The sequence below is a fragment of the Paroedura picta genome, unplaced genomic scaffold, assembly GCF_049243985.1.
Source record: "Paroedura picta isolate Pp20150507F unplaced genomic scaffold, Ppicta_v3.0 Ppicta_v3_sca25, whole genome shotgun sequence".
NCBI lineage: Eukaryota > Metazoa > Chordata > Lepidosauria > Squamata > Gekkonidae > Paroedura > Paroedura picta.
Genome location: NW_027518622.1, coordinates 441198 through 455648, shown reverse-complemented (window position 1 = coordinate 455648; position 14451 = coordinate 441198). Strand labels below are relative to the sequence as shown.

Genomic DNA, 14451 nt, shown 5'->3' with positions numbered 1-14451 from the left:
CCATGAGTGTGATTGGAAATAGTTACAGAAAGCTTTTCAAAATGAAATGGCATTCAGCATTTTCTAAAGCATAAAGGAGGGCAACTGAAACACACCATACCTGCTTGATTACTTTCCAGTGAGAAGGAAGGCTGTTCAGGATCAAGGTAGAGTTGCGAGAAAATGGGCCGAGGGACAACACTATTACATCTTAGAGAGGCTTCTATTGAGTTGTGAAGGGCTTCTTCAAACCGGGCAGATTTCAGTTGCCCTGCATATGAATTCCCCATGGTCTGGAAAGCATTTTTTAAAAAATGACAGAAGATTTGGGGTTAAAATAAGAAAACACACATATCATACTTAGAAACATTTACTATATGTCTCAACTCAACAATGGCCACAGGATTGGAAAAGGTCAGTTTACATTCCAATCCCAAAGAAGGGCAATGCCAAAGAATGTTCAAACTACCGCACCATTGCACTCATTTCTCATGCTAGCAAAGTTATGCTCAAAATCCTACAAGCTAGGCTCCAGCAATATGTGGACCGAGAACTTCCAGAAGTACAGGCAGGATTTCGAAGAGGCAGAGGAACTAGAAATCAAATTGCCAACATACGCTGGATCATGGATAAAGCTAGGGAGTTCCAGAAAAACATCTACTTCTGCTTCATTGACTATGCTAAAGCGTTTGATTGTATAGAGTACAACAAATTGTGGCAAGTTCTTAAAGAGATGGGAATACCAGAGCATCTTATTTTTCTCTTCGCAAGGCGAACAAACCGGTCAGTCCTAGAGGAGATCAGCCCTGCCTGCTCCTTAGAAGGCCAGATCCTGAAGAAACTGAAATACTTTGGCCAACTCATGAGAAGGAAGGACTCCCCAGCTGCAAACTTAAATGGACTCCAGGGAATGGTAGAAAACAGGAAGGTCTGGACAGCAAGGAAAACAAGAAAAACTAGCTTAATCTAACATATTTGGCAGAGTCTTACAGTTCCAAGTCAAATACTGTGGCTCAAGCATTGTATGTGTTGTGATCCATTGCCATCTCTGCATATCAGAGTCCGGATCTCTTGTCCATCTGAATCCAAACTAGCTATATTCTCCAGGCTCCTTGCCCAATTATAGGTTTTTGGCCAACTGGAGTCAGTTGATAATGACAATCCAATCAGGAAATGTTCTTACTAGAACCTTTTAGAAAATTACTTCATCACTCCTGATTTCCCTCCTCCCATCCTGTGGGTCACAGGTTCTCATGAAAATCCAATTATCCCATTCCTAAATCTGGCATTGAAGATAAGAGCCAAGTAGGCAGAGAGGCCCAATTAATAACACCCACAAAATGGAATAAGCACATTACTATACACATTAACCCTTGAGAGGAATCAGAATCATTTTGCCTCACAACATGAATTAATAACCATTTTGCATAGAGCTCACATAACAGATAAAATATGAGCAGTGGCAAATGAAGCCATAAAATAACAGCTTAAGAAAAGCACTGTTCCCACTTTTGTTTAAGAATTCCAGACTGCTTTTCTCTGATGGAGTTCTTAACTGTTATTGAAAAAGTACTCAAATATCTGTTTGTATATCAGTGTTCCTCTAAAAACAGGGCCATTTCAAACTTCTAGAGTTGAGAGAGCATTCAGCAAAATCCAAGGACCATCTTGTAGATACAGCCAAGGTTGTACAGTGAAAACAAAATTTATTTTAGGAGTATTTCTTGTTTTTATTTTCTGTCATTAATATTTCATAGGAATTTGATAAGTATGTTTTGACTGGCCTGAGTTGCTATTCAAAAAGGAGCTCTATAGAAATGTCAGTTAAGCTGAGGTTAAACTGATTACACATCTGGGAAAGAACAAGAGGGATCTACTATGGGCCCTGCTTAACTTTCCCAGCTGTCATCCGTGCATGCAAGCAAGCATAAGGAGTTGTTGCCCCGATCTGAAACCAACCCAGCTGCAGAATTCTGACTGAGGAAGGAAGGGAATGAGCTGAAGTAACTGGAGATATTTTGGAGCACAAGGAAGCAACAAGGAGTCTTTGAAGGGAAGACTTTGAGGAAAGACTTCCCAGACAAACCCAATCATCAGGACTATCCTTAGAAATAACCAATCTAAATAAGAGATTGAGCAATTGGGGGGGGGGGGGGAAGAAAGTGCCAAATCCTAGCGATTCATCTCCTTTGCACTAATATCCATGCCCATCTCAGATATTTATTTGAAATGCTACCTGCTGTTCCTCTAGGAAGAACCAAGTGGCACACATTCTCCCCACACATATTTTATTGTTACAATAACTCTGAGAGAGATTTGATATTTATTTATTTGATTTATATCCCACCCCTCACTTGTGTCCCAGGGCGACTAACAACATTCTAGTTACAATACAGTAGAAATACTAAAATAAATGCAGGGGCATCATCTGGACATGGAATAGGTGGACATGTAGTTTAGAATTTCCCGCATTCTGCAGGGGGTTGGACTAGATCACCCTGTAGGTCTCTTCCCACTATGATTCTATGACAATAAATAACAGGCTTCTAGCAGCTGGTAGAAACAAATCACTGTCTTTCTTGGTCCTGATGTGGGAACACCCAGTTACCCGGGAACAATTTGCAATATTGACATGGATAAGAGGGGAGTGTGCATACATAAATATACATATATGTATGTGCATGCATGTATAGGGTGCACTGGCCTCAGCCAAAGGCTTGGTGGAATAGCGCTGTTTGACAGGCACTACAGAACTGTTTAAGAGCCTCTTGTGGCGCAGAGTGGTAAGGCAGCGATATGCTGTCTGAAGCTGTCTGCCCATGAGGTTGGGAGTTCGATCCCAGCAGCCGGCTCAAGGTTGACTCAGCCTTCCATCCTTCCGAGGTCGGTGAAATGAGTACCCAGCTTGCTGGGGGGTAAACGGTAATGACTGGGGAAGGCACTGGCAAACCACCCCGTATTGAGTCTGCCATGAAAACGCTAGAGGGCGTCACCCCAAGGGTCAGACATGACTCGGTGCTTGCACAGGGGATACCTTTACCTTTACCTTTTTACAGAACTGTTGGAGTTCGGGCAGGGCCCTGATCTCATTAGGGAGCTCATTCCACCAAGCAGGGACCAGGGCAGAAAAGGGGCCAGCCACACCTCTTTGAGGCCATGGATCACCAGCCTGTTAGCACTGGCTGATTGTCAAGTTTGTTGGGGGCATACTCAGATAGGTGGTCCCTTAGGTACACTGGACCCAGACCATGGATGGCCTTAAAGGTTATTATCAGCACCTTAATCCTGATCCAGAATTCAACTGGAAGCCAATGCAGCTGCCGAAGGATCAGTGTCATATGGGTCCTCCAAGGTGTGAAGACCTGGGCAGCCACATTTTCGACCAGCTGCAGTTTCCAGAGTAGGGCTAAGGGAAGGCCCATGGAGAGCAAGTTAAAGTTAATCCAGCCTAGAGGTGACCGTCACATAGATCACAGTGGCCAGGTGGTTGGGGACCAGGTAGGGCACTAGTAGCTTAGCTTGGCAAAGATGATAAAATGCTAGCAGAGCTACTCTTGTGACCTGAGCATCCACTGATAAAAAGGCATCAAGGGTCACAGCCAAACTCCTGACCAACTGGGTAGCCAAAAGCTGGACACCATCCAGGGTAGGAAAGTGCACCCCATCTCACCCAGCCAGAGGACCTCCATCTTCGAGGGATTAAGCTTCAGACAATTTTGCTAGAATCACTCCAACAGAGCCTCCAGATATCTGGCCAAAACATCCAGGGGGGGGGGGGGCTGGCAGCCATCCATCAAGAGGTACAGCTGAGCATCTTCCACATTTTAATGACACCCAAGCCTAAAACCTCACACAGCTGGGTTCCCTTCTATCCCTCCCCACCTCAAATTCCTCCAGCTGCTCCTTTGATTCCATTGTGGTTCCTATATCATCTATAGCAGTAGTTCCCAACCCCCAGTCTGCGGACCAGGACCGGCGGATCCTCCTCGTCCTCCTCCCCGGCTGCTATCTCGGAGGTTGCCTTGCCACACTGCTGCCGGCTCACCTTTGGTGTTCTCCAGCCGCAACCATGACCGGGGCTCCCCCTCGGCGTGGCACTGCGCAGCTGCTGCAGGCAGCGCCCCCCCGCAGGCGGAGGGGACACCGATGGGAAAGTAAGTGGAGCAGGGGCTCAGGCGGCGGCAGTGACGTCCCTCGGCAAAAGACTATCCCCCCCCCCCGGGCCTCAGTAAAATTGTCAAGCGTTATCACCAGTCCCCGGAGATAAAAGGTTGGGGACCACTGATCTAGAGAGAGTACTAACCAATGAAGCACTCACATCTGTTAATATACAGCCCAATCAGAAGTAGGCAAGACTCTTCTGCTGAAAACATTAAGGTAAGTGTTATTGTCTGGTGTTTTCAGATACAGTTTCTGTAACATTATGTAAGGGCTAGTCTAAGCATTATTCTTACCACATTCCTAGTTGATGATGATGACCCTAGAACCGTCCTATAAAACATACTTAACAGACAGCTGACAAGTCATTGCCTTCTAAATTATCTTTATGCTGAACAAACAGATGGGTTGATGAATACACAGCACCAAAAAGCCTTCATAAGCTGCAGTGTGGATAGAATATTATGTGAATGAAGATCGCTTCCCGTCTTCCCTATTACCTTTTTGTGAGGGGCAGTGGCCAAATGGTGCACAGAAGCCCTCCTTGACATCCTGAAACTATTTCAGTGTAAAATTTCTCACTGAGCTAGAGCTATCAGGCAAGTGGAAACCAAAGGAAAAGACTACAGTAGCCATTTGTACTAGGAAAGATTTATTGCATCCCAGTTGGATTTCCTCTTGTGCTAAATTTTGTGCAACTAATTCCTGGGCAGTATAATATACAGAGAGAAAACCCTAGGTGCTGCACAGGATTTTAAGCAAGGAGAACTGTGCTAGGTCCACATATTTCTGCTTGTGCATTGCTGGATCCAAGCCTCTCTGTTTAAATATTGTAGTACTGGGGAAAGTAGCAAGTAGCCATTGTTGGTAACTGGACACTGGCTATGACTATTCAAAGTTTGTGCTCTGGCTACAGAGGGTCCAAGAAAATACGGGGAAGATTTTTAGCCAGCATCACTTACAGTACTGCACAAGTTTTTCTCTCAGAACCAAGCTAAAATACAAGGAAGAGAAGCTGCATATTTCAAGAGATTCTATCTACACCACCTGTTTAATTTGTAGAACCAATATTTTAAATAAGATATCTAAGTATTTCTACAATATTTGTCATATATAGTCTTAAATTTTATCCTGCCATTCCTTCAAGTTGCTCAAAACAACGTACATGATTCTTAGACTATATCCTAATAACAACCACCCAGTGAGATAGATGAGGTTGAAAGAGTCTGGCCCAAAGTCATTTAGGAAGTTTCAACGGTAGAGTGAAGATCTGAACTCAAACTTCCTAATCACTAGCCCAACATTCTTATTATTACACGGTGTGGCCTGGCACTGAGCATTAACATGGCAAAAGCAACTAGCCAGAATACACACCAAGTTTAAGTTGTTACAAGTTAGTCACTACTGGTAACAGACATTGTTCACTTTATATAACCAAAAGCATATATTTGAAATAAGCTTCACTGAATGCCAGGTTTATAACTTTAAACTGTGAAATAGTAATAAATAATACAGTGAAACTTGACTGAAATGCTTGTCATGAGAATGCCTGAAGTTTTGCCTCAGGACTTTTTGTGGTTTTCAATGCTAGGCTCAGGCCTGGAGTACTGATACAACAATAAAAGATAAAAAAACCACTCAGTGAATATATGTCTTCTCACCATTGAAGAACCAGAGACAATCCCACAGTTCTGGGATCAGAGCTTCCAGGTCAAAGAGTATATCTTCCAAAGTAAGCTTCAGTCCCGGCACCTATTAAGACATCAGCAGATACAGCTAAAACAGTTGATCAGACAGCTGACTACACTATAACCCTCTGGTCTTGCTACTACATAGGAATATATCTGGAAGCCATATAATTGTTATATTCTGGCCAATGTAAATTTTGTATGGTTTTAAATGTAAATTGCCCTGAGCTGGCTATGCCAGGAGAGACAGTTATAGAAATCAATCACAATCTGTAACAGCGGAAGCTGTTATATAATTCACTAAGGGCTACTCTCAGTAGATTTGAGGCCTACTGCACAGCGTTACTCTGCAGACAAAACTGGATGCTGTTGTGGAGGTTCTTTTTTCTCCTGTTTCATCTGCAACGGACTTTGCCACTAGTAATAAATAAATCATATTTCTATAGGCATAGAATCAGATTATGTAAAGATGCAAATAGTTGTTCATAATTTTTCTGATGATAGTTCTAGGTTTACATTTCTGTTCCTGGAAGACCCCTGTACAATCAGCATGCTAAAATAAAAAATAAGACTGAAGGAAAGAAAACATGTAAAACAAAGATGGTTCAATCTTCTTACCTACATAGCTCAGTGCTACTACCTTATCCTTTTCCTGTGATCACAACATTCAGCAGCTTGGATGCCCTGATCAAGGACTTTGATTGGTGGAACAGTCAAGGAGGTATGTCCCTGTGATCTTACTTCCTCCCAAGCCATGCAGAACTTCAAAGGACAAACCAACACTCTGAATTGGACTTGGGAGCAGATCGATAGCCAGTATAATTTCTGTAGTATTGGAGTCACATGGCCCTGGTAGCTGGCTCCAACCAGCAGTCTAGCTGCAGCATTCTGCACTAGCTGCAGCTCTGTAAAAGACTTCAAGGGTAGTCTCTATAGAGGACATTACAATTGTCCAGTCTAGATATAACTAAGGCGTGGATCACTGTGGAATGACCATGGTGTGTTGTTATATAAACAGATTCTCTGTATTGTTTAAAGAAGTTCTGAGCCTACTTTGAGAAGAATATATAAACTCATCAATTGTAAATATACAGTAATAATCATTTTCTAACCTTCTGTACCTCTATTCTGCTGCTTTCTTGGAAATAGCTTGATCTAGTCAGCTAAGAGAGGCAACAAAATCCCTCAGAGAGTGGTCAAGTACAAGCTGGTTCCATACGGAATGGGGTAATTAATCAGCATTTCAGAGAATGCATAACAGAGAACAGTTGTCTCATTAAACTGGCAAGAGAGTATTGTTTAGTAGCCTACTTAGAACTGACTAGTGTGATAGAATATGAATACTGTAATTGTTGTTAGCTTTAATACCGTACACTGTTTCCAGGGAAGAACTGCTGGAACCAGTAAGATAACATAACAAGAGTCTCTTGGGGAATACCAGGACCTAATTTGGACAATTGTATGATTGATAGCTTTAAGTTTCTTTTATATGACTTTACCAATGACAGGTAACTCAAGCACACTGGTATCAAATGATTGCTCTACAACAACCAACCTCATCTAAAATAATAGGTAAACAAAAAAAAGAGAACTAACATTTAAGGTGAAATGGAATCACTCTCATAGACACAGAAGACAATGAATGAGACCATGAATCTATAAAGGGCAGTATTGTCTGCTGTTTTCAACATTAGATCTTCGGGGTCTCAGGTACCTATTAATTGATACTTTTAACAAGAGATAAAGTGGATTAAACCCATGATCTCCTGCATACCAAGCAGATGATCTACACCAGTCTTTATGAACTTTTTACCATTGAGAAACCCCTGAAACATTCTTCTGCCTTTGAGAAACCCCAGATGTGATGTCAGCAGGCCACACCTTCCTGCCACACACCCAAAAGTCACATGTCACCAGGAGTGATATCACCCAGACATTCCCACTGGATGTGACATCACTGGGCTACACCCACAGCACAGGAAATGACAGAAATATTTTCAGATGATTTGTGAACAGAACCATACCTGCACTCTAGGTTGGCTACCAGTTTGCTCTTCTTCACCAAAGGAAGCCTGCAGTGAGAGCCCTCAGAAACAGGGCCAAGACAGGCCTATGTCACTATGTCACACCCCAGCATCAGAAACAGGGCTGGAGCAGGCCCATGCTGCTCTGTTTCCACCCCCACCCCAGTTAATTTAAAATTTGAGTACTTACCTCTCTGGATTCCAGTCACTGCTACTACACATGATGAGCCTTGGCCAGCAAGGATTTGTATGGCTGGGGCCTATTCATTTCCCACCCCCTCTAGGCCCATCAACATGACCTTATCACTCAATAAAGTTTTAAAATTTAAAAAAATGTATAAAATTAATTAACTCCCACTCAATTGCCAAAACCCTTCCATGGCCAGCACAAAACCCCAAATTTCATGAAATTCTAGTTGAGAAATTCCAAATAATTACAATGATCTTCAGGCCATGTATTTGTCTTCAATAACAAGCAATGGCTCAACTTTGCAAAGCTTGTTTTGTATTGGTTTTTAGTTAAGATGTTTCTTCCTTTCAGCTGGTTAAATAAGTATTTTACCAGGTGGAATATATTAAGTTTATTTAACATACCTAATCCAGGAGTACTTTATTATTATTATTTATCTACTTCATTCATGCCCTACTTTTCTTCTCAATGTGGATCCAAAGTGGCTTACAACATTTGTCCCTTGTACAATGCCTTAATTTTGTGCGTTCAACTCTGAATTTATCTGTCATCTGTTGTCAAAAGCAAGATGTAGGCCACTGAAATGCAACTGGAGGGATCTATAAACTGTAACACTGATTTTTAAATTTAAAAAAAACTCAATTATTTGATATTTAAAGGTCAGTCTTCCAAGGAAAATAAATATTTTTATTTTAGAATTGCAATTTCTTTCTCCTAATATCTCTTCAATAATGACATCATCTGGCTAATTTTTAAAATGATTGTTTCATTTATTTCAATAGACTAAGTTTAAATATACATCCAACTTTTCCACTGAGAGGTGAACCCAGTATATTGTTGATAAAACACTTTGTTTGAACATAAACATAAAACTTTCCCTGATTACAGAGACTCAGCAGCACATAGCTAAATTTGGGCTGCATAAAGTCCCAAATAACAGTGATGATGAAAAAAATTCTTACCAAATTTAAACTAATGTAAAAGTTAGTATAATAATTAACATAATATCAAACGTTGAATTCATAACTGGAAAGAGTAAGTGCATGTTATTTCATTCTCTAATTGTACATTCCCGTCTTATAAAAGCCAACATTTGGTAAGGAGTGACCTTTAATTTAGACAAAAGCAAGCATTCCTTCAATAAATCAGCACTTTTTAACCATCAGACTCATAAAACCTTTTCACAACACAGATTTCAAGTGAATCCTTTACAGTTTTAGGATGTTTCGTCTTTTACTAAGTAACAAAATACACCCCATGGTGTCACATTGACCACACTCATCTGTCCTTTGACCTCTTCAATTGTTGTAACCTAACTTCAGGGGCCACAGAACTTGCCTTTCATATCAAAAAGGCTAATGTTGCTTCCTCCTAGCACCTGGTGAAACAAAATGCAAGAGCCCCCCCTCCTCACTATTTCTACTATGCTCCAGATGTTCCTGTCTCAAATCTTACTGAAAGCTAGTTTGGTGTCTGTGTGGTAACCAAGAAGCAACAATTAGGACCTGGGCTATGGCAATGACCCTCTTGTTCTATTGGGCCTCAAGCTCTATTGGGCCTCCTGCCCCTAAGGATACAACAGGTCATAAAACAGGAATAGATCTTTGGCCTCCTGGAAATACTGGGGCATTTCAGTACAACAAAAAACAATAGGAGTTCCATGTTCCATATAAAGTAAGTCAAGCCTCTTTAACTGACCCGTATCAAGGGGAGGAGGTCACTCCACCTTACATTATTTGCCCTCCCCTTACTGAAATGAGATTCAGGCTACACGTTCCCTTTCAGTTTTTTATACTGAATTTTCCATAGATTATTGCCTATTTTACATTTCTTAGTAGTACAAACTTCTTGTTATGTTTAATGAAATACTTTATTTGACTGAAATGATTCAATTGACTGATTGTAACAAAGGACACAAATTTTGGGAAATATACACAACTGACCCCCTTCTTATCACACACCTAACATCTGATAGCAACTCTGAATCCACTCCTAGATACATCCCTTCTTTGCAAAATCAAGTTAAAGCTTTCAAGGTCACCAGCAAACTGTTATTTATTCTTAACATAAAAAGCTATTTAGCTTACATTATACTTATTTACATACTACAGAAACATTTGCAAAGCAATCAGGTAAAAACTGAATGTGAAAAAAGGGGGGACCTGAGATGCTGTTAGTTTTTTGTTTGGTTGCTTAGCGTGTTCAAAGTTTGCAGAAGTTCATAAATAATCGATGCAGCACAGATGCCTAGGAACGGGATGTGCTCTCAAAAGATTAGGATGTGCAACGCTGTGCAACTGTCATGATAATTTCATGAAGAAATGCATCAACAACTGTTTGGGAGGTGTAAACATTTATCAATACGTTTTTCCCCAGTTACGTTTTTGATTGCCAACCAGCTCTATTTCTAAGGAAAGTGCTTAGGCAGGGAATCATACAGAAATATCAAAGACAAGTTTTAAAAAAGTAAACAGATAAGCACACAAACTGAAGTCTATATATAATAGAACACTACCTTGTTATACTTTTTTCAGCCTTTTTTAGATGCATTCATGATGATCAGCTGTTTGAAGTTATTCTGTCACCTGATCCAGGTAACTGAAAGTTTTAAAGACCTATAAAACAATAAATCATTAAACAATTTAGGCCATTGATAAACAAAATTTCATTTTAATTCCATTATCAATGTGTCCAGCAATGGATATCCTTATGAAAATACCATATGGCAGATTCAGTTAGAAGCTTTTTAATGTTTTCTTTATAATTACACATTCAAAGACTACATCCATCCTTCCTTGAGCAATCCAAATAATTAATATAAATATAAGATGAATTAAATAAGCCTATAATAGCAGGCAGAATTATGGTACAAAAAATCTTAACACAGTTCCTGTATTAACAATGTAACATAAAAATAAATGAAACTAAGAATGAAAAATCAAATCTTCAAAATCAGCCTTGGAAACAAGGAAAATCTAACAACTCAAACCAATCAATATAGCATACTTCTTAGTGTTCCCCTTCAAGGATCGCTGCCTTGTCGTGGTGAAGGGGCTTGTGTAGCTCAGTGAAGCTATGAGCTATGCTGTGCAGGGCCACCCAAGATGGATAAGTCATAGCTGAGAGCTCTGACAAAAGGTGATCCACTGGAGAAGGAAATGGTAAACCATTCCAGTATCTTTACCATGAAATCTCTATGGACAGTTCCAAAAGGCAAAAGGAAAATGAGCCCCTCAGGTTGGAAGGTGTCCAATATGCTACTGGGGATGAGCAGATGGCTAGGACGAGTAGCACCAAAATGAATGAAGCGACTGGCCCAAAGCCGAAAGGACGATCAGTTGTGGAGGGAACTGGTGGTGAAAAGACAGTCCGATGCTGTAAAGACTTTTATTCCATAGGAACCTGGAATGTCAGAATCATGAATCAAGGCAAGCTGGACGTGGTCAAACAAGAGATGACAAGACTGAACAACATTTTAGGAATCAGTGAACTAAAATGGACAGGAATGGATGAATTTGATTCAGATGACCATCAGATATACTACTGTGGGCAAGAATCTCACAGAAGAAATGGAGTAGCCTTCATAATCAATAAAAGAATAGGAAAAGCAGTCTTGGGATACAATCCCCAAAATGACAGAATGATCTCAGTTCAAATCCAAGGCAAACCATTCAACATCACAGTAATCCAGGTCTATGCCCCAACTACTGCTGCTGAAGAGGATGAAGTTGACCAGTTCTATGAAGCCCTACAACACGTTCTAGAATCAACGCTGAAAAATTATCCATCATGGGGGATTGGAATGTTAAAGTAGGAAGCCAAAAGATAGCCAGGATAGCAGGCAAGTTTGGCCTTGGAGTACAAAATGAAGCAGGGCACAAGCTGGTAAAATTTTGTCAAGAGAATACAATGGTCATAGCAAACACTCTTTTCCAACAACCCAAGAGCTGACTCTACACATGGACAACACCAGACAGTCAACACAGAAATCAGATTGACTATGTGCTCTGCAGCCAAAGATGGAGAAGTTCTATACAGTCAGTAAAAACAAGACCAGGAGCCAATTGTGGTTCAGATCATCAGCTTCTTGTTGCAAAATGTAGGCTTAAATTGAAGAAAGTAGGGAAAACTACTAGGCCACTCAGGTATAAACTAAATCATATCCCCGACGAATGTACAGTAGAGGTGACAAATAGATTTAAGGAGTTAGATCTGATAGACAGAGTGCCTGAAGAACTATGGACGGAGGTTCGCAACATTGTACAAGAGGTAGCAACTAAGACCATCCCCCCAAAAAAGAAATGCAAGAAAGCAAAATGGCTGTCTGAGGAAACTTTACAAATAGCTGAGGAGAGAAGGGAAGTGAAAGGCAAGGGAGAAAGAGAAAGATACACCCAACTGAATGCAGAATTCCAGAGAACAGCTAGAAGAGATAAGAATGCCTTCTTAAATGAACAGTGCAAACAAATAGAAGAAACAATAGAATAGGGAGATCTCTTCAAGAAAATTGGAGATATGAAGAGAACATTTCATGCAAAGATGGGTATGATAAATGACCAAAATGGTAGGGACCTAACAGAAGCAGAAGAGATTTAAAAAAGGTTGCAAAATTATACAAAAAAACTATACAAGAGCAAGCTTAACATCCCTGATAACCACGATGGGGTAGTCACAGACCTGGAGCCAGACATCCTGGAATGTAAAGTCAAATGGGCCTTAGGAAGTCTGAGCAACAATAAAGCTAGTGGAGGCGACAGCATTCCAGTTGAACTATTCAAAATCTTAAAAGACGATGCAGTAAAAGTACTACATTCAATATGCCAGCAAATTTGGAAAACTCAACAGTGGCCACAAGATTGGAAAAGGTCAGTTTCCATTCAAATCCCAAAGAAGGGCAATGCCAAAGAATGTTCAAACTACCATACCATTGCACTCATTTCTCATGCTAGCAAAGTTATGCTCAAAATCTTACAAGCTAGGCTGCAGCAATATGTGGACCAAGAATTTCCAGAAGTACAGGCAGGATTTCGAAGAGCCAGAGGAACTAGAGATCCCTCCATGATTTGTCTCTCTCTATGCTCTGCATAATTTTATAACCTTTTATTGCCCCCGTTAGTTGTCTCTTTTCAAAATCAAAAAGCCTTTCCTCTTTGGGAAGGTATCCCAACCTCCTAATTACCTTTCTTCCCCAGTTCTGCAATGTCCTTTTGGAGATATGGAGAACTGTGAGCAGATACAGAGAACTGTAACACAGCATGGATCTATACATGCAACATTGCAACATTGACCATTTTATTCTCAGTCTCTTGCTTAATATTCTCTAACATAGTGTTGCCTTTTCTACTGTTGCAGCACACTGGTTGACCCTTTCCTTATCTACTATGATCCTGAGATCTTTCCCCTCCCAATCTCAGTAAGTTCAGACCCCATTAGACTATACCTCAAGTTGGAAATTGTTGTCCTAATGTGCAGCATCTTACACCTACCAACATTGAACTTCATTTTCCCCATTGTTGCCCAGTAACCCAGTTTGTGGAACTCTTAACAATCAGCCTTGGTGATCACTGTACTGAATAATTTAGTATCATATGTAAATCTGGCCACTGCCACTACTCATCTCTGTTTCCAGATAATTTATGAAGAAATTAAATAGTACTGACCCCATACTGATTGTTGTGGGACCCCACTGCTTACTACCCTCCATGTGCTCAACAGTCACAAAATTCTTCACTTCCTCACAAGATAATTAGGTTGTTCCATCATTCTAAGTCTTCTGGGTACATTTTTTTTTGTAATATGTTGATGTATAATACGATGCCAGGATCCAAAATATCATCAGGTAATGTGTTTCCAATCTGACTACTTCCCACAAACCTGTCATAACAAGATTAATTTTGAAGGAAAGCCTCTCAGAAGAGAAACAGACACATGCATAATTAAGACCAAAGAAGCTTGCATCAAACTAGTTACACCCTGATCTTTCTTCCCTTTATCCACAGATGTTCCTCTATGGTGCACCAGTTTTTATAACTCCAACCTTAAAACTAGTACAGATGGTGATCAAGGTCAAACTAGATGGCTTCTGACTGAACTATAAAGACCTTGCAATGACTTTAATTATTTTCTGAAAAGTCCATAATCCAATTGAAACAGCATCAGGCTGAAATTGCTATTTTTTGGCCACGTGCTGAACATTTCACCTGCCAGTAATGACATCTTTGTATTTTCTTCTAATTACACTCCAAGCTAAGACCTTTGGCCCTGGGCCACAAACCTCTATTCAGGCTGCACACATTCTCTTAAGCACCCTGATCCTTTGTTGTCATTCTTGATCTTTCATCTATTATTTACATCCATTGAGAAGGGAGCTACTCTACCATTTGTGAAGCTTTACAGCTTCTAATCATCTTAA

The 14451-nt window shown here is 40.5% G+C and overlaps 1 protein-coding gene across 9 annotated transcripts in view; it reads right to left on the bottom strand.

The window, feature by feature from the left end:
• LOC143828397 (GREB1-like protein) overlaps positions 1-14451 on the bottom strand; it is a 167011-nt gene that overhangs the window by 88052 nt on the left and 64508 nt on the right. For 7 of the 9 annotated variants that reach the window (XM_077318816.1, XM_077318825.1, XM_077318815.1 and 4 more), the window contains exons 2-4: positions 10555-10654; positions 5799-5889; positions 101-272 (exon numbers count right to left, since the gene is read on the bottom strand). In XM_077318816.1, the coding sequence (XP_077174931.1) occupies positions 101-272; positions 5799-5801 (175 nt within the window). In that variant the 5' untranslated portion in view covers positions 5802-5889; positions 10555-10654. Of the gene's footprint in view, positions 1-100; positions 273-5798; positions 5890-10554; positions 10655-13699; positions 13844-14451 lie in introns of those variants that run through there. The other 2 variants (XM_077318818.1, XM_077318821.1) reach the window with 2 other exon arrangements.